The 20,282-nt window shown below is 41.9% G+C and overlaps 1 protein-coding gene across 1 annotated transcript in view; it reads right to left on the minus strand.

Annotated features, from left to right (window-relative positions):
- LOC110978062 (uncharacterized) overlaps positions 1–20,282 on the minus strand; it is a 32,745-nt gene that overhangs the window by 8,904 nt on the left and 3,559 nt on the right. Inside the window, exons 7-42 of the mRNA XM_022232733.2 lie at positions 19,828–19,881; positions 19,289–19,342; positions 18,912–18,965; positions 18,575–18,628; positions 17,870–17,968; positions 17,459–17,512; positions 17,288–17,332; positions 16,708–16,761; positions 16,144–16,242; positions 15,220–15,264; positions 14,608–14,661; positions 14,024–14,122; positions 13,180–13,233; positions 12,797–12,850; positions 12,637–12,690; positions 12,247–12,300; positions 11,956–12,000; positions 11,585–11,638; positions 11,187–11,231; positions 10,906–10,959; positions 10,523–10,576; positions 8,565–8,672; positions 7,504–7,602; positions 6,721–6,819; positions 6,371–6,424; positions 6,025–6,078; positions 5,787–5,840; positions 5,186–5,239; positions 4,573–4,626; positions 4,049–4,102; positions 3,788–3,895; positions 3,475–3,528; positions 2,758–2,811; positions 2,438–2,491; positions 1,853–1,960; positions 1,319–1,372 (exon numbers count right to left, since the gene is read on the minus strand). Of these exons, the coding sequence (XP_022088425.2) occupies positions 1,319–1,372; positions 1,853–1,960; positions 2,438–2,491; positions 2,758–2,811; positions 3,475–3,528; positions 3,788–3,895; positions 4,049–4,102; positions 4,573–4,626; positions 5,186–5,239; positions 5,787–5,840; positions 6,025–6,078; positions 6,371–6,424; positions 6,721–6,819; positions 7,504–7,602; positions 8,565–8,672; positions 10,523–10,576; positions 10,906–10,959; positions 11,187–11,231; positions 11,585–11,638; positions 11,956–12,000; positions 12,247–12,300; positions 12,637–12,690; positions 12,797–12,850; positions 13,180–13,233; positions 14,024–14,122; positions 14,608–14,661; positions 15,220–15,264; positions 16,144–16,242; positions 16,708–16,761; positions 17,288–17,332; positions 17,459–17,512; positions 17,870–17,968; positions 18,575–18,628; positions 18,912–18,965; positions 19,289–19,342; positions 19,828–19,881 (2,295 nt within the window). The remainder of the gene's footprint in view (positions 1–1,318; positions 1,373–1,852; positions 1,961–2,437; positions 2,492–2,757; positions 2,812–3,474; positions 3,529–3,787; positions 3,896–4,048; positions 4,103–4,572; positions 4,627–5,185; positions 5,240–5,786; positions 5,841–6,024; positions 6,079–6,370; positions 6,425–6,720; positions 6,820–7,503; positions 7,603–8,564; positions 8,673–10,522; positions 10,577–10,905; positions 10,960–11,186; positions 11,232–11,584; positions 11,639–11,955; positions 12,001–12,246; positions 12,301–12,636; positions 12,691–12,796; positions 12,851–13,179; positions 13,234–14,023; positions 14,123–14,607; positions 14,662–15,219; positions 15,265–16,143; positions 16,243–16,707; positions 16,762–17,287; positions 17,333–17,458; positions 17,513–17,869; positions 17,969–18,574; positions 18,629–18,911; positions 18,966–19,288; positions 19,343–19,827; positions 19,882–20,282) is intronic.

Raw genomic sequence — 20,282 nt, forward strand, 5'->3', positions numbered from 1 at the left:
CTGAATAATCATGATTTACCACAACCCAAATATATCAATGGTTTAAAGAAAACTGGTTCAAGGTCTTCCCAGTTTATTGTGGCATGTGCAATGTGTGGTGCGTCTGTGTGCAGTGTAATGTTGTGGAGCAATGTTGAACAAGTTGCTGTCTACTCAATCACAAGTTAAGTTGCATATTGAACCTCAAATCGGGTCTTAACCACTACCAGCCGGGGACTCCGAAATCGGAGCCGTATGGTTTATATGTGTGGCCGGGGTCTCCGAACTCGGACAAAGGAAACAGGGCCCTGTAACAAAAGACCGTACTCTGAACAAAAGACCGGGCTGCTGGGCATTACCGGCATTTTTCACTCTCAAAAGTGGTGATAATCCAGCATTATTTTGAAACCGTATACCAGGGTTTAGGGTATTTAGAGCAAACGGATTACCACAGGGGACAAAAGCTCTCCACCACAGCAGTGATGAGCCACACAGCAAAGCTGCATGCTAATCTGGCCCCTATTGAAAGAGATCAGCAGTGCACTGAGCCAGGTTCGTAAACAAAAGACAGTTGTATAACACCACACAATCTGGGCTCTGTTTACAAGGATGTAGGCCTGGCTGAAATATTCAGGCGTCAATGAAGGTCAACTGTCAACTTAGACTAGTGCCTAAAGATTACTTGGTGCGGCTATACAGACTGTTAAATGGAATGATGAATTGTTGAAGGATTTTGAAAACGGAAAAAATGATAGTCATGCCGGCCCAGCATCCTCAACGTTGAAAAATGCCCCGGCACGAAGTGATGAAGCACCAAATTTGCAGGATGAACAACAGGTGTCCCAAGACATCTGATAAAAAATGAATTCCATGACTTTTCCTGGACTTTCCAGAACTACAAAATGACAATTTCCATGACATTCAATGTCACAAGCTGGATAACTGCCAAAGTCACTGCTAAAGAATAACACCAAGACTTGTAAATTTACCCTTCTTCTGTTACAGCATAAAAACATGTAAGTTAAAAATGCCCCTTGCATGATTTTGATTTCCATGACTTTTTCCATGACTTTTTTCCTCTGACTTTTTTAGGGCAACTTTTCTCCAGGGTTTGTCACAACTTTCCATGACCCTGGGAACCCTGGAGAATGGCAATAATTCATGCTACCTTCACTAGTCATTTGAGAGGCTTGTGTGACATGACTCGAGACTCTGACTTGTAACAATTTGATTCAGAGTCTGTCTGTTGGGCCCATTCATGTGATTTTTCCAGCCCCCCCCCACAAAGGAGATCACCGTAGTGTTGTTTTCAAACTGTTCAACACAGCGGGATACTTACAATTTCTCCGATGATACCAGATGGGCCTTGTGGTCCAGCAGGGCCGGGAGCTCCCTGTAGGTTACAAATTTTTTTGAAATGATGAAGATTTGAACCATTAAAATAAAGCCAAAAAGCCAATGTGTCAATCACTACTTCAAGCCATACCGCAGCTCCAAATTGTGTATACATGTATTAGTTCGAACAAGGCTCGAATGATGGTACAATACTTTTGCCTTAACGTATTTGCTCAGAAGAGTTTTTAACAGCCTCTTGATCAAATGCAGCAATTCACAGTATGTCAATGCCAGGCAATTTGTTATTCAAACTTTGGTATCAAAAGTAAGTTTAGAAATCCTAAAGGATAAGGAAGCTAATATAAGATTTGGATTCTCCGTGAGGTTCTTTGAATCTCTTGCATCAGTTGTAACACTGTGACGTTTCCCTGTATCAGCGCGAGGCACATTTTGCCATGGGCCAAAAACTTGCGAGTCGCACGATGAATTCTTGCTTTCTATTGACCCATCAACAAGGCATTGAGCCTGGCTAACTTACATCAGCTCCATTCCTGCCGTCGTCACCACGTGCACCGGAAGGTCCTTGGGGTCCTGCAGCACCACGGATACCTGCTGGGCCTGAAGAACCAGTCTCACCACGTTGACCCTACGGTGAGGAGCGAGACACATTAGTGAACGATGAGACACCTATTTTCTTATCGCCTGCTAGCATGGGCATCACCAGGTTTTGGGGGGAGGGGCTTAGGACTCTGCTGGAACCTTTCTAAAATAATTTCCGACGGCTTGTCCTCTTGAAATATTGATTTCGTCCAATTTCAAGATGACAGGCAGTACATGGGAAATTTTATTCTCTGTGGTATCCCTTTATCTGTGAAAATTGGACTCTGAAAACATGGCTGTGATCTACGAGTAGTTTGTCAGGGTTTGTGCCTTGCAGTCAAGATGCATGGCAGGGTTGTGCTGAGGACTACACCTTTGATAGATATTCACTTGGTGAGCTATAAAAAGGGCTCTTGTTTCCCTCTTGGTCATTTCGTGATGCATTTTGTTCACACAAACAAATGTCTCTGTAACAACTGACTTCTCAAAGTTTTTTTGCTCACTGGTTACTTAAGTTACCTACCGGAGCTCCAAGCTTGCCACTGGGTCCTGGGGGTCCAACTTCTCCTCTTGATCCCTAATTTTTTTCAAGTATGAGGAAAGATTTTTTTCAAGTTGAAACAAGGTTGCAATTTTGCAAAAGACATTAGATTTTACGTTATTAAAGCCTTCTTGTTAGTACCCATTTTGTGGACTGAATGATCTCAACCAGTACATTTGACCATTCAACAACAGTTTTTTATTTCAAAGCAGTAACACTACCAAAGTTAAAAGAAAAACACACTGGCTAAGAAGTGAGTGATTTGGAATTAAGTTCAACGATCAGCTGCACAGTTTACTTACAGGGGCACCAGTGGCTCCGGGCATACCTATGGGCCCAGAAGGTCCTCCTGCTCCCTGGATGCAAGAGACAGAAACAGGTCGGTTAAAACTGATTGGCATGTCGATGTGTTATCACAAAAAAAGGGAGAGAAAAGGAACTACGGAAATAAGAGGTTCTCTATTGAGTGTTTTTCTCTTTTATCTGTAATGTTTAAGCAGGTTGGCGAGGAACTCCTGAAGCAGGGATATCTCAGGAAGAGGTACTGTAAACTATGTCTTGATTTTATACTTCTCAAGGCACTACATTCTTTGTGCTGAAGTCATTTGTGGTTTTTAGTGCAACTCGGAGAGGTGATGCCACTTGTTTGGGAAATGTTGACATATTCAAAGCACAAAACTTTGATATTTTCAGAGCGCCAAAAAAAGACCCAATAAAAACATACACCAGAAAAAGCGGTTGCTTTTAAATGCCGACAGAAATCTTCTTCTAGCGACAGTTACGCTTCCTGCCTTTTTTGCAAGTGTCACACATTTGTGCTTTAAATTGTTGAATGCAAAATAGTGGCGAGGTTGGTTCGGTGACTCCATACATGACAGGAAACCTAAGTGTTTCTGAATGACAAGCTAACCTTTACTGGACTTCCAAAGACCGAGAAAAACACTGTTATCATTAACAATTACAAGGACACAAACCTGGCTATGGAGTGAAGGGAGGTCAATCCTTTAGATGTTACTTACCACTGCTCCTTGTTCACCCACATCTCCGCGGCTTCCTTGGGCTCCTGTGGCTCCCTGAAAATTCAGGAAAGAAACAGTTCAGAGAAAAAGGGAGCCAATAGAAATGTGGGGAAACGGTAGCTGAGTCTCTAATCCAGGGTGAAGGGTACAAAAATACACGATACGCAATGAAAGTTTGAAATTGGGAGTAGACCAAAAAAACGTGTGGGCTACACTGTGTGGGAGTTACGGCCATTTTTCCACCTCAACTATTTTCCCAGGACCTCTACATTCAGGTAAACGGACAGTCTATTGTATCAGTGGATTTACTCACAGGAGCGCCAGTACGGCCTGGAGCACCCACTGATCCCTGGACTCCTTGATCACCAGGATTTCCTTTGGGTCCCTTCTCTCCACGAGCTCCTTCTGCTCCTTGTGGTCCCTGTGAATAAAACAACAGGAAGGTCAGGTGGAGGAAGATGCCGCGACGATTTAAAACTAATACTGCTTGCCTGATCCTAACTCAAAATAAGAAAATAAGAAATAAGAAATGAAAGAAAAAGGGAATTTGTAGATGGGATGTGATAATTTTTACCTGTCCTCCTGGGATACCTTGGGCTCCGCGATCACCTTGTCTCCCTCTCTCACCCTACAAGGAGCAAAACAACGCAAATCAACTGAGTAGAAAATAACTTTGCAAAACTTAGAACTCTTGAAGCAGCGTCACTATCTGAATGCTCGCAGTAATTCCCCACAATGCAAGTAGTAAAAAAGGCAGTCAAAAGGGCTTCAGTTAACAAAGAATTTCAATTCATTTTACTTGGTTTGAACAAATCAATAGTTGAGATACTTCAAATTGCAAAGTATTTGTAGAAAACTAACTATAACATGAAGTATTTCACATTTTGAAGAAGGAAACAGTTAAGGTTTTTACTTGGGTATCTTTGTCACTTCTGGGAAACATGCAGGGATGCAATCTCAACATTGAGTTTGAAATCGAGGGATGAATCTTCTTCGTTACTTCACCTAGCAATGCACTAGGCCCTAAAGTTATATCATATATATGAGAGATATTTCAGAAGAAAAATCTTCTTGCTGTTGAGAGTTTGAAACACTTACAGGGTTCCCTTTAGATCCTTGGGGACCAGTAGCTCCAGATCGCCCAGTACCTCCCTACAAACCCAAAAAGAAATCCAGATATTATCTGTTACATTCTGAATGGGACAAATAACAAATTTAGTCAACACGTATGTGTATGAATGCACTAAATGACTGACATGTTTATGTAATGAAGACCGTTTTTCTCTATCTTCGCCAGCACAATTTTTTTAGCGAATGGCACAAAAACCACTTGTTTGTTTGCCTCTGAATACGATTCACAGCTGGAAAGTATTTTTCAAAGGTTTGAAACTCTGTAAAGACAATTTGAAATGCAAGATGGAATAGACAAAAGGATGACGGTACTTCAATGATGCAATTCACCACGTTTGAAGGGAGCACATGTATGAGATACAGTAGTCAAGAATTTTCACAAACGCAACAGAAAAAAAAAGTGTAATAACTAAGAGAGGTTTGCGGGTGTGCCATGTGACTTGATCCCTTCTAGAAGTCTGGTGGTTCTGAAAAGAACCTACGAGTAAAACCTTGACGTTTCAATGAGGATGCTCTCATCGTCCTCAGGAGAAGTGTGACAAGAAAACAAAGGACAATTGTATGGAAATGCTCTACTTACAGGTTCACCCCTCAGACCTTGGGATCCTGGTTGTCCTGGGGGACCAGAGGGACCCTAGAGTAACATAGCAAGGAAAATTCCTATTGTGTAAGAATTAGGCCTTGGAACAGGAAGAACTGTGAAGTGTTCAAAAATATTATTACACAGAAGATGCAACTAAACTAATTTTGAATGTACACTGTACATGTACATGCAACACAGCATGTACATGTACAGTGTACATCACAATTTAGGCATGGGCAGAGATCCTGGGGGGATGGGGTGTACACCCCCCCAAATTTTGACAAGGGATTACCAATATAATTAACCTGCCCACAATATTCAAGCCACTGACTATGCGCACTCTTAGCCTGCACCATCGACTCCAAACTTGCCGGCAACACGATCTCACCTGGGATGGAGGCCATGCTGAGCTTCTGCAATCACACCCCCCCCCTTATGTGACAAGAAATCTCTGCCCATGTTTTTAAGATATGAAATCAGTGCTACATAGATTTGTAGACATGTTTAACTGATCAAATATTACCTGCAGATTTTTATGCAAATCAGTATTTTTCTCTTTTTTAGATCTATCCTTTAGTCAAAAAAATTGTTTACTTACTCTAGATCCTGGACTTCCAGATGGTCCACGCTTACCAGTTGCTCCTTTGGCACCCTAAGAAACAAAAGTTGGCATTGATGAAAAAAAAAACAACTTGCTGCCACCCACACCTAATTGGCTCACACAAACCGGTCAGAATGATATATCATCATCATCGACATGGGCAGGAAGGAAAATGAAATGAAATTCCTGGAATGGACCCAAAATGCAACATGAGAACTGGAAAATTCCTACTTACAGGCGCTCCCACATTTCCAATGGCTCCAACACCACCGCGGTCTCCTGGGGCTCCCTGTCAGAAAAAGAGAACGACGGGCGTGAAGGCGCACTGTCCTAAATCATCTTATCACATTCACAGATAATGAATGTCTTGGGGAAGGCATATACACTCCTTCAACCCTCAGCAGTTCTGGCCAAATGAGCATCTTTCTTTTTTTCATTTTCATGCAACACCCTGAACAAAGGCTTTAAAAGATGGCTGAAATATTGCTCTCTCAACACTGCTTGTAAAAGATCCATTTTTTTCATCTGTCAAAAGTACCAGTAGTGTGGTGTTAACAACAAATGTTGTTTATCAGACTTACAGGGAGGCCTGGGATTCCAAGGCGTCCAACATCACCAGCAGCTCCCTTGTCACCCTGAAAGGCAAAAAAAAAAAAAAAATTTCATTATTTCTTGATTTCTTTCTTCCTCTTTTTCTCTAATGTGTCTAACATTATTAAACTCAGTACACATTAGGCTAATTTTTTTTACAGGTTAAACTGTAGAGTCAACAGTCGGGTCAAAATTTGTCCAGAAAATTAAAAAAAAAGTGAAAAACACTAGCAAGCAATGAAACCAAGTAACACGAGAGGACGGTGTCTTTCAAACCTGGCCACTGGTTTCACAATGCAATCGTGCTGTTTCAAGTACATGCACACTCAATAAGGCTTACTGGTTCTCCATCGCGTCCATCACGTCCATCAGCTCCAGCGTCGCCGTCTGGTCCTGTAGGTCCAGCCAAGCCCATTGGTCCTTGAGCACCACGGTCACCCTGAAAATTAGGCAAATAAAAAAAGCCTCCTAGCACTCTCCCTCTGACCTTTCAACTAAACCTGATTTTAAACAAAGCAGATATTTTGCTGTTTTAATAAGAGGGGTTATTGCAAGCCTAACATTTTGTACTTTGCCTCATCAGGGATATATTGAGATCTCAGTCATTTCCTCTTTTGAAACTTTTAGTGTATAAAAGGCTTTTGAAAAGGAACACTTCAAGTAAGTCCAGCAAGGGCAGATCCAGAACCAAATGTTGTTTTCTGGTTTAACTGTAACGGCGGGGGCCCAGAAATTGGGAAAATTTTTTCATGAGACCTTTTATGGCTTTACTGGGGGGTAAGGCTACATTTGGGGATTTTTATATGCTTCGGGAAGACAAGAGAAATGAAATATAGCAAAAAACTGCATTTCTCTCAGGTGTTTTATTTCTTAATTTGTTGACTCCTTTTTTGGGGGGGGCCTGAACCCTGTGGCACAGTCCCCTCATCAGACCTGCCCTTGATGTCCAGACTGTGAATGCCATCTGAGACAAATGATTTCTTGGATTGGAAAATCTTTTACAAATCTAAAAAATGAACACATACGGTTGCTCTAACTTCTTTCAAATGATATCACTCGATGCAGGAACCAAAGACAATAGCACGAGGTGAGACTTCTGAAATAAAGTAAACATTGTCCTTACAGCCATTCCCTGTGGTCCACCCTGTCCTGGGGGTCCAGCTACACCGGTAGCACCGCGTTTGCCCTGGGCTCCACGTGGACCTGGTGCTCCAACTCCACCCTGGGGGGAAAAATGCAACACGACTGTGTTCAAATATACGTGGCAGGTGATGTTACGTGGGAATGCTTCTTTGACACACCAGCTAACGTACTATCGCAACACACCTCACACATGCATATGGCATCATTTACAGCATGAAAACACTGCTTTATTCCACCCTGGATATATTTGAGATATATACAAACTGAACACACGTTTGGCCAAGTGGTTAGGGTTTGTAGATCCTGATCATAGGGTCAGGGGTTAAAATCCAGCTGGTGGCAGCATGTTGTGATCCTGGGCAAGTCACTTTACCCCTATGTGCCTCTCTCCACCCAGGAGTAAATGGGCATCTGTGAGGGCAGACAAGGTTATGTTTAGCCATTTGCACAGAAATGGCAGCACTGGGCTAGTATACTCCTCAGGGAGCCGAGATGGTTTCAGGAATGTTCAGATGATGTGTGAGCCTAATGTGCAGGGATAAGAATGGGGCTTTGAAACATTGTGGGAAGCACATTACAAATGTTGTTATTATTATCATCATCTACTGAGATGTACTTGCAAAGAGAAAATGGGTAAGCGTATCCATCTCTCTTCAACAAGGGCAGCTGTTCATAGAATTCCTTCCTATCAGGTAACCAATGAAAAGCAAGACAGACAAATCCAGGATGTGATACGGGTGTATGTATCTGTTATACATAATGCAGCTCTGTTGAGAAGCGTTAAGTTTGGGGTCACTCAGAGGTCCACTTGATCCAACACAATGCACATGACATAGCATTTTCTTCAAATTCTTTACTTGGCTGATGATGACACTACTTAGGAGCTATATAATTGGTCATTATACAGGGATCAGACCTCAATCACATGCGACAAGGGTCTTGAAATCCACCTCTGCCACCTTTTGCTTTGCAAACTGGCATTCTTTCATCGAACGGTGAGACAGAATGAGACATGCAGCTGGGAAAGACAGACCAACTTACGTTGGTTCCTCCAGGTCCGATAGCTCCCTGTGGTCCGGCATCTCCACGCGCACCCTGAGCTCCAGCAGGTCCAGCTGGGCCCTGAGGTCCAATATCTCCAGGGGTACCCTGACAGATCAAACAAGGTTGGGCAGGATCAGAACCATAATGTAGGGCCCCTCCGAAAGCTGAGAGAAAGTTTTAGGAAATTCCCCCCCCCAAAAAAAATTAGTCTTTCCCGGTATGTTTGCCTCATGCACTTTCCCTGTGCTCTTGTGGCTAGCACATGCTCACTTTTAGCCTGTACAGTTGGTCAGCTGGGCAGTGACCCAGTTGCCATGGTCACTTCCTTCTGATTGGCTAAGGCACCCAGCAGGAAATGGAACTTCACCCTCTTTGTTCACCTTGGCGGTCTCAAGCATTCCTTGATGAGCAGCCAGTGATTAAAGACGTTGTCCAGTTTTGCAACAATTACTGATGTTTGCATAACTTTGCTCATTTTCAGGTATGTTCATTTCCTTTCACTATACATGTATCTCATATTTTAGACTTAGTTGTATTTACGTAATTGTAGGATTGATACTGTTTTGTCTTTCTTGAACCCAGTGATTTCAGTTAAAATTTGGCTTAAAAGAAAGCAAAGCAACTAGAGAAATGTTTAACTTTGATTTGTGTTTTCTGAAACTTCCCAAATGATAGTTTCACGGGAAACAGGAAAAACAAGGATTTTGGTTCCAGTTTTGGAAAGTTTGAGGAAGTTTATTTAAGTTTCCAGTAGGAGATGCCAGATGTTGATTGAGTTTATATAACCTTAGAAAAGTGACAGGTTTTAGAGTGCCACTTGCCAGATTATTACGTTGATAAGAGCGATTTCTCATACTTAGAGGTATTTCTTTACGTGCATAGAGGATGTGGACGAATGTGTAATTTAGTACTTTTCCACTTGTTCATAACTTTTGAAAGTGTTGAATTGAGTGTCCGCTCTCGTCACTTTCTGGAGAAACTCAGTAGAGTTGGACCATGCATTTTATATTGCAAGTATATGTACAGTGTCTGTGGCTATCGTACATTGGACAGGAAATGGTCCAAGCAGAGATGAGTCACGCATTCCTGGAACCAAGCCCTAGCTCATTAGTATGCGGGCGAGGGTAGGGGAGACAGGATGTGCCCATGTGGTTCACTGGGTAGTGACCACAGACACTGATTGAGATAAGAGGTCGTTTATCTTCGACCATGTGCTTATATGGCAGCAGCTGCAAGTGCCAAACCATGTGAAAACTAGTAGGGCCAAGAACACACATTTTTCTTGTGCATATTTAATAGGATTGACTTCACTCTTATTTTGGTTCACTTACTTGCGCAACTCAGCCCGGTGAAAAGACACAGTATAGTTTAAGGATCTAAATGAGTATTTGACAATTGTGCTCTTGCCATACTTCTATGCATGTATGAAAATTTTGTGTATTATGTTTCTTTCGTCCATTAGTTAGAGTTTCATTTCTTTGGGATTGAATGTACTATTTAGACCTTCTGAATGGTTATAAGTTTGAGCGATAATTTGTTAGTGCGAAAGAAGGTGTTGATTACATGATGAAAGATTGCTTGATGAGCAGCCAGTGATTAAAGACGTTGTCCAGTTTTGCAACAATTACTGATGTTTGCATAACTTTGCTCATTTTCAGATTACCTTTCCACCAACCCCTCGGGGCTGGCTTACAATAAGAACCAAAACTTATTCCCTCAAGCCTGGTCTTCTCAATACAATGCCCAGTTTCAACAAGAACCCCTCAATCAACCACTCTCCAGAACACAATTTCGCAATTTACATACTGTATTTTGTATTTCACTTTCCTGGGAAGATGGTGAAGGAGAGAGGATTTCCCTAAATGTTCCAATGAATTAAACGAAAACATGTCTTGTCACCTGACTAAAAATAATACAAATCTAGCATATTCTACCGAGAGATACAAATAACTTACAGCAGCGCCTCTTGGTCCAGTGGCTCCTGCAGGTCCGGTCCTCCCTTCTTCTCCCTGCAACATAGGACAGGTAATCAAGATCATCATTTCATGACCTTCAAAATCGCGAGTTCCTAAATCTAAGCAGCTGCTGCTACCCTTCAACTCCTGGTTGAGCATCATCGTGAATAGACAGTGGCATGAGACCTCTGTCTTTACCCTGCGCCCACCCTTTTTCATTCACCGGTTGCTTCAGGGAGGGACACAGAGTCCTGACAGAACGATGCATTCACAGCATGAAGTGGCTGTTGCTGGTCAAGCCGCTAGGCTCGACTAGGGTATGGAAGGAAATTGCTTGTGTTAAACCAACTAAAATCTGAGTTCAAGGAGGGAAAACTACTCACGCCTGCTCCTGGGGCTCCAGCTAGACCTACGGCGCCTCTAGCTCCTTGTAATCCCTACACAAGAGATCAAGAAAAAACAAACGCAGGGTCGTTACATGAAGCTTAACCATGCCAAGCAGTGACAACACAAGTGCAACAATCACAAATTATCCGACGGTGCACGTAACTAATGTTCGAGATACATCACACATGCAGAAAATACATGTTTAAGATAGTTGTAAAGAAAGGGCTCTTGTTTTCTGCCAAGTGATAGGTATTTTGAAATAGTGCAAAAATCTTACACTTGGGCCGGGGGGTCCTGGTCTTCCATCACTTCCACCAGGTCCCTGTGGGAAAAAACATAAGAAAATCGTAATAACTGAAGAGGAAATAATGTAGGCATCTTTGTTATCAGGGTTGATGATTGGTTACCAAGAAAACTGGGTAACCAACAGGAAGGAAAGGGCAATAAAATTAAAACACTTAAACAATTGATGACAGTTGAAAGTCAAATTATTCTTTATTTCAAAGACTAGTAGAAAATAAATTATTAGGGATAAAGTATATTCCTCCGAAGTATGACAAATCTCCCTGCAAATATGGATCTTTTGAAGGATGGGAAATGAACTGCCCTTTTCCGTAAAAAAATGGCCCAAGCGTTTTACAAGTTGGCATGACTCTCTGGGATGAAAATACTTACAGCTGGTCCTGGCTTGCCGTCATTTCCTGAACGTCCATTGGATCCAGCAGAACCCTGCAAGTGAAAACAACATTGATGTAAAAAAAAATGGATTACTTTTAGCATTTCCGGTTCAATATCTCCCTGATGGCTGAGCGAAGTGGATACTCTTGGAATGTAGGCACATGAGCTGAAAGGAAGGCACTGACAGACTGAAGAAGGCTCCTGATGTGACAACCTACGCTTTCATGAGCTGGAAGGAAGGCACTGACAGACTGGGGAATGCTCCTGATGCGACAACCTACGGTTTTTAAACTTCTGCTACATAAAATGAGGTTGCGTTACCAGTGGCTGAGGGTTTGAAATCATAAGACCAACTATTTGTTTCTTACCCTTTGTCCAGGTGCGCCAGCATCACCGGTACGTCCTTGAGCACCCTGGTGAAAGAAGAGAATGCAGAATTCAATTTTTTTTCTACAAAGTGCACAAGTGTCTAAAATGCAATTAAATTGTCCAAGCCATACCCTCCACCCCAAATTAACTTCCAATAAAAACAGAGGCACGTTGCTGTTTTGTAATGGAACTCAGCACTGCTTGACTGCAGAGATTTAAAGGAAAGATCCCCCACCCGTTTTCTTTCTTCTTACAAGACAGATATAAGACATCTGAGAAAAGATACTCACCGCATCTCCCTTCTCTCCAGGAGCACCTCTTGCCCCTTGTGGTCCAACATCACCCTAGAAAACAAAACAGCAATCCCAAATAAATGCTACCACCAATGAAACCAACAGCGGAGGAAAAAAACAGTAGGGGCAAAAAATTGGTGAGTGATATACAAAATACAGCCAACAATTTGCGGATAGAAACATGTTAATGGCCAAATTTTATTAAACTGCCCCCTCACCAGAGTTCCAAATGATTGTTACTGGTTTTCTGGTGAATTTGTTCTTATAAATATTTATTGGGCAACTTTCCCTTCCGTAAAACTCCTCTGAATCGACGTGGCAGCTATCATACCAAACTGTGACATGAAGAAGGCAAATCCAATTAATGTAAAAGGAAGATCAACGTACTCGTATACCAATGGCACCACTTGGCCCAAGAGGTCCACCAGGGCCGATACCTCCCTGTTAAAAAACAGAAAACACAGAGTTTCAATCAACAAAATGGTGGACTTGAAAAAACTTTTGGGTAGATACGACTAGGGCTTAAAAAACATCTGAGTGTACTTACACGGGCACCAGCAGGTCCACGGGGACCAGCAGAACCAGCAGGACCATCAGGACCCTAGACGGGAAGAAAGTTAGATAAAATGTCGTCAATAACTGGTACAAATGAAATACTTGTTCCTCAATTACGATTTCCTTTTAGCAACAGTCAAATATTTCAATTGACATGCCAGTGTTCAGGTTCTGGTTCATATGACCTTTGTATTTATATCAGTGTTTGGATTCTAGGTATAACGAACATTTCATGTGGGAATTTACAAGGGAGATTACTTGTATGTCGCACGCTGGCAAACACAGTTGAGCTTGCACTGGCAATTGATAAAAACTTGAGCGGTGGAAAGTAACATAATGTTTTGTCAATGGTCATGGACTTCTGAATATACTTACATCACCACCTTCACTGCCGTCGGGACCAGGTTCACCACGAATTCCGGCTGCCCCCTAAAACCACACACAAGAAACGTTATCAATAAACCTTTCTCTTGCTATGTCACAGCTGAAGTTTCTGCCTATCCGCGACAAGTAAAACTTTGCCAGCCATCAGTGCAACGGAACAATCCAGAAAGTGTGGAGAAGATACAATCATGAAATTATCAAACGCTGATGAATGCTACGACTAAATGCTCAGTGAAAAGGAGGCCCTCACAGGAAGGAATGGGACAGATCAGTCATTTCAGGCAAAAGCTGTGGCAACAAGCCAAGGGTGGTATTCCTGCAAACTTTGCCTACCCCACCCCCTTACGAACAGAAGGCAATGGAAACTGGTTGGAGAGGGACTAGAACTTCCAACTACCCAGTTTGCTACTTGGTCCAATGCGGGCAGCCTCACAAGAATAAGTCAAGGTCTTTGCTTAAGGAATTACAGTCATACTTATGGAGAAAAAAATTCAGGAAACTGTAATTGAAAATTGTGCCCCCCCAAAAAAGCCACTTGAGATAGATTTGGCACCACTGCAGTGCAGCTGTGAGTCAACTCTGATCGTTTGTTTCTTTCGATTTTGTTTCTTCTGATTTAACACTTTGATATGGCAAAAGATCAGAAGAATCCATAAGTAAAACCGGCTCGGAAAAAAGTATCATACCTTGTCAACCTCCAACCAAACAGCCCCACAACTATACGTAGCAATGCATCATGGCTACAGCCACAATTCAAGGGGAAAATGGAAACCCAAATGCAAACCCTGACCAGACACTTGTCAATCCAGCAACAGGTTAAAGCACCAAAACTTACAGTCACACCACGAGCACCGTCAGCACCACGAGATCCGGCCAGTCCAGGGTAGCCTTGGCCACCAGGCTCACCGCCGGGTCCAGTGGCTCCACGGGCACCCTGTGTGGTACAGATACAAAACGTAAAAAAATTGGTAGATAAACAAAAATTAACAACCTGCTTTTGAAAAGTACAAAGACTGAATTTGATACTATGACAATTCCTATTCTTTATATAAACCAATGACTCCATATGATGGTGCTTTCTAATCTAAGCATCAGTGTTTGGGTTGATTTAACACTACCTTGACAGCATTCTAAAATCAGTTACCTGCTGTAACCAGTCTGGTGATAACCCAAAAAAATCAGTCCAGAAATTAAAAAAAATTAAAAAAAAAAACCTTACCATCCTATGATTTAAACTGTCAAATTCCTTCATAAAGCCCATTCACATGAGAAGAAAAGGAAATATGTCACAGCACTCAGTCACTAACTATTCTCTGTTATTCCTCAATACACACATTGTTGCGGGTATCTACATAAAATAGTAGAGCTGGTTCTGAGGAGCCATTTCTAGCCCCTTGTCAGTTACAATGGTTAACTTACAGCAGGTCCCCTAGCTCCAGGTGCACCAACAGGGCCAGGGCCACCAGCACCGCCCTGTTAAGAAACCAAAAGGGGAAGAAACAAATTAGCAATCAGCCTTTGTGACCTTGTCTTTCTCAGGGCACAATGTTGTATGCCAGCAAGATTCCCTAAGCAATGAAAAAATTCTGGGACTCTTCGTAATTTTGTTGTCAAGAGGAATTACCGAGCAAGCTTAAGACACAACGAACACTGTGGTATTCCTCTTGAAAGTTCCACACCAGATCAGATTTCACAAAGCCTTCAACTTGTAATTAATGAATCTTTAGGTAAAATCCTGGCCATGGCCAACAGTCATAATGGTCATTAAAGGCAATAACATTTGTTTTGAGAAACAGATTTTCATTGTATCAAAGCAACAAAAGAGAAACAGGGGTTATGTGTTAACGCATCCTCAGGGGGCAATAGTTTTGTATCACTGGAAAAGGCTCAAGCAAACTTTTTGTGCATTCACTGTAATTAAGTTGACATAACAAAATTGCCTCCAAGATGCCATGGAGACATTAGCAATAAATAATTTCTATAGTTTCACTACAACGAGAGAAACTTTATTATCAAACTGGCAATGCCTACCACATCACCGATTGCCCCAGCAGCACCATCCTGTCCATCATTTCCCTGCAAAAATGAACAAGGGGAAAAAGAGACAAGATAAATAGTACACAACAAAAAAAATGCTCATAAAGCGACATTTTATCTTTAAAAAAGTATACCTTGAAATAGTTTGTGGTTGCCTGCTGCTACATCCGACTCAGACGGGCTAATCAGCCCTTGCAAGCTTGCCGGTTTTAAGTGGTTAAGATGTCTGCACAAGCAGGAGGTCATGGGTTCGAGTTCCACGTAAGTGAGCTTGTAACTTTATTCACAAGCTCTTTGACAAACAGTAGGTGTACAGTGTTTTGAACATGCATCAGTTTATGGACAGAACTCAATATTAAAATCGACACTTTATCTGTTGCTTCCAAAACTCAGTTTATGCTGATTATAAGGCTGTGTTTGATGATGCTACTCATATTAACAATACTGCACTCCTGCGTGAACCAGCTCCAGCACAGACCTTTATGATGAAGCTGCCATGTTTGTCTAGTTCCATGTAGACCCTTGGCAACAGTTATACAACTTACATCTTGATAAAAGGGAACAGACTATTATTTCCTTATAGCCTTAGTTTGCTTGCGTTGCTTAGAATGGGAGAAAAGCAGCTTGGCTGCCCATTGATAGAGGTTTATGGGGGACCACAGTGCCAGGTATGGGACACATCACAGGTACAATACATGATTTTGATGATTATGGCTGTAGTCAATAGGAAGGGGGCTGCTCGCCTGGATGGGGCCTGTCCCCCCTGGGCCCTGTACTACACCTAACCTGTGACATCATAAAAAGGAATTTTTTTCACCACAAAGCTGATCGAAGCTGCGTTTGCAATCGATATATAATCTCTGTCCAACCCCCCCAAATGGCCACCAGGAAACAAGCTCTCTGGGAACAGGCACTTACATTAGCACCGGTTGCACCAGGGGCGCCATCAGAGCCGCTCTCACCAGCCTGACCTTGGATGCCTTGGATGCCCTGATCACCCTGAGGTCCTGCATCTCCCTGGAAGGAGGTGAGAAAAAAAGCATGAAACGTGATCACACCAAACAAAAGAGTATGGAGTACTTGCAGTTAAGTTCAGCTGCAAATATGAAAACTTAGAAAGCAAATTATAAATATTTAAGTTAGTAGCCTGGTGCCAGAAAGACAATTTTCAAAGATTGACACACGTGCATTTGCATGTGAAGATATACCAGTACTTACAAGACTTATGTGGGCCTCATCAAAGTTACCAGGTTAACAATCATCTGTTGATAAAACCTGATTGATTCTAACTTTGACCTCATTTTCCCTAGTCCTGTTGTAAATAATGAAGGTTTTCATTCAAACATAAATTTGGAATATAAATTTACAAGAAGTGTCTATTTTCTATCCAGATTTTGACCTTAGAACTGATTTTTAAGTAAGATTTACTAATATTATGAATAAACAAAAAACAAAAAAAACCCAATAATGAATCAAACGCACCTTGGCACCAGATGCTCCCATAGCGCCCATTGGTCCAGTGGCTCCTTGGGGTCCCTATAAAACCAAGAGACTTCTGTTACTATTCTGTATTTGATGACATTGCCTGTGAGACAACATGTACAGGTCACTTGGATGAACCTTCCTGCAGAAATGCACATGTCTGTCTGCCACGGCTGTCCTCTGACCTGTAGCACACTGTTTGAAGTGTGTTACATGTACATATAAATGATGGAATGTTTTCGAAGGTATGGAGGAAATTGGGTTGAAAAGAGTATTTATGTCCAGGTGAGTCAGCTTGTTCTATTAGCTTTCAAATATTACTGATTGTTTGTCGTGAATCAAATATAACTTAACATTATATCTTATTCACAAGCAAAACTTTTTGGAGGTGTACACTGAGGATTAGTGAATGATTGTGAAAGTCTTACTCAGTTTTCAACTATAAAAAGCATCATTGATTTATTTGGCCTTTCCCTTGGGGTGGCTAAAAAAACAAGATTTTGAGGATAATGGCACCCAGTCCCACTGTAATGAAAGTCGTCCAACATGACTTAAGAAGACACTAGAAATTAATACTTACAGCATTTCCAATATCACCATCACTGCCGTCTTGTCCTCGGACTCCCTGTTTGAAGAATGGAGGGGGGGAACGAATGAAGATCATGAAATTCTCTGGAAAGGAATTTAATTGAAGAATGCATATGAATCCACTTATATTTTCAACAAGGAATGGCGAAACTGTCAGACTTACAGCAACTCCACGAGATCCACGCTCCCCTCTCTCTCCTTGAACTCCGCGCTCACCCTGATAGAGAAAAGGAAAAAGTTTCAAGTTTGACGTGAAGCAACATCAAGGGATCCATTGACAATGAACTGTCCACTAATGATGCATTTGCTGACATGGGTTTTGTAACCGCCCCATGTTGAAAACACCCCTCATCCGCAGAGAAGAGACAGGCTAGTGAGACGTTTTTCCATCAGGCTTGTTTTCACGCGTTGCGCACATGCAAACACAATGCCTTCCAACAGATATCGCGTAAGCTTGCTGCATCCTGCGCCAAATATGCTTAACTAATGCCCATTTGTAAAAGATCCCCGATACTATGCAAAAGCATGCCCTCTGTCGTTTCCGCTGGGAGTGGAAAATTCTTGGCTGACTTACTCGTGCTCCAGCGGCTCCAGCGGCTCCAGCTGCTCCACTGGCCCCGCCGTCACCAACCTCACCAGTGTCACCACGTGCTCCCTTGCGGCCGCGAGCACCCTTTGCAGAAAGCAAACAAAAACAATGTAACATTCTGCACAAGTGGTGCACCCACAGCTAGCTTGCCACCACTGCATTCCACACTTGTAAAAGGCAAATTGCAAATAATGACTGGCCGGCTTTATGGCGAGGAGTCTCTGAATGACAACAGGAAAAGAACAGTTTCACTGATGTCCAATCTATCCATCTCGGTTGTAACAACAGCCATAAGGGCATGGCCGACTTTTAAAGCATGATGTTCAACAGACATACATTCAAGATTGAAAGAGTTATTTCCCTAACCCATCCATTCTTTTGTACGAAATACCAACTATGGTAATATTGACCCTAACCCCCTAGGGTGTATGTAAAAATCACATTTAAATCGGAGGATTCAGGAGAGTTAGGGTCACAAAAAAAAAAAACTTCCATTGCTACTCTAGCTGATTATTTTTACATGCATCTCCTATGCTTGGATTATATTTACTTCAATGACTGTGGGCGAGTGAAAGCGTTGGCATCCAAGACACTGGACAGAAAGTCCAAAGCTTGAAAACCTGAAATCGTCGCTGAGGATGCATAGGTCCCACAACAATGGTAATGCCAAAAACAAGGCATCAGACTTACTCTCCATCCCTTGTGTCCTTGGGCGCCTGGTCTTCCTGGGTAGCCAGTGGGACCCTGTAAACCAATAAGAATTCATGCTCGTGATCAGTGGTAGTTCGGCACCTACCGTGGAATTCAACAATTCCATCGTCCAGTTTCCAATTGACGACAACTGAAAAATTGGCTTTTGTCATTCACCAACACACGCTCAGAGGAGCAAATGGTACCTCTTCGAAATAACTACCCATGTGAAATATTCACTATTTGTCAAAACAGTACAGATCTCTGATCACTTTAAAACTCTCTCTTTTTTTTAAAGGCTCAGAAAATTCCCCAGTGGCTCGCTGCAAGGCCTTACCCGTCTTCCAATTGCTCCAGCAGGGCCGATTGGACCAGAGCTACCGTCACTTCCCTGCAAGAAAATGAGGGACATTTTACTCAGTGGCATCTCAGTTTCCACCTCAGGAAAATCACGACAAAGACATGACTTACCAACACAATCAGCATCATCGTACCAACGTACTACTGTACTTTGTCCTCTTAATTTTCCGAACAATATGATTTGAGTAAGAAAATCAAAATGGCAATAAGATCACAGAATATATTACGACAAACAGCAATAACTCTTTCCCACCTTTGGTAAATTATTGACTAAACTTTGCTCAGATGAGCCGGTGTCTAGTAACAATGACTTGTCAGACTCTTCTAATTACAAGATTTAAAAAAAGGTCTTACGTCTCTGCCGTCATCACCATCTTCACCTCGTGGTCCTGGTGGTCCTGAAGGTCCCTGGAGAGAAAATAATCAAATTTCGTTTGAATTCCCCACTTCATTCACAAGGGCAGATCCAGGAATTTCAAAAGGGGGCGTGAGTAGCAATGGTATAATGCCCGTGAGCATGTAGCATAAAGCCCTTATGGCTGATTCACTTCCAAGGTTCAATGTTTATTCTGCACATCTGGCTTCCCTTAAATAGCATTTTCCAGATTGAAATCATGGAAAATCAAGAAACAGAATCAATCCTATTGAAAGGAATGGTTTCCTATCCCAAACGTACCAAATAACCGAACATTTAAAAAAACTTGTAGCAATTTATTATTTTTACACAATGTGAATATAATGGCAATGCCAATGATTCAGGCAAGTTCCTTTTACATTACAAGAATACATGACACTTCCCATAGAAACATTTTACAACACAAAATATCGAGGTCTGAAGCAAAAACAGGATGACAGGGTGAAAAAGGGTAAAATGCAGCTGTGGGGATACTCACAGGTGAACCAACACTTCCAGTGTCTCCCTGAACACCCTGGAGTCCTTGAGCACCCTAATAAGGAGAAAATAACGAAATAATGAAAGATGCAAGCTTGCTTACACATTTAAAAAAAAAAAAGACAAAGGGATATCTTGTTTGTTTGTTTGTTTGTTTGTTTGTTTGTTTGTTTGTTTGTTTGTTTGTTTGTTTGTTTGTTGTGAGCGTAATGTAATAAACTATTCTGATGCACTTGTACATTAAGGATACAAGATTTTAAGGGAAAACTTGACACCTGAAGACAGAGAATCGCTGAAAGTTGAGGGGAATGTCACTGGGGATGAAAGTGTTTTTAGAGGTGCTGCCTATGTCAACAAAGAAATCCAGAATGGTGAGGCAGAACAGAAGAGTTGTTTTACTTCAAAATTGGAACTGATCAGTGCAAGTCATGGAGTAAGGTTTGGTTAGTTTTGGTT

Source organism: Acanthaster planci, linkage group LG08, assembly GCF_054643075.1.
Source record: "Acanthaster planci isolate LZ-2023a linkage group LG08, COTS_SCS, whole genome shotgun sequence".
Classification (NCBI taxonomy): Eukaryota; Metazoa; Echinodermata; class Asteroidea; order Valvatida; family Acanthasteridae; genus Acanthaster; species Acanthaster planci.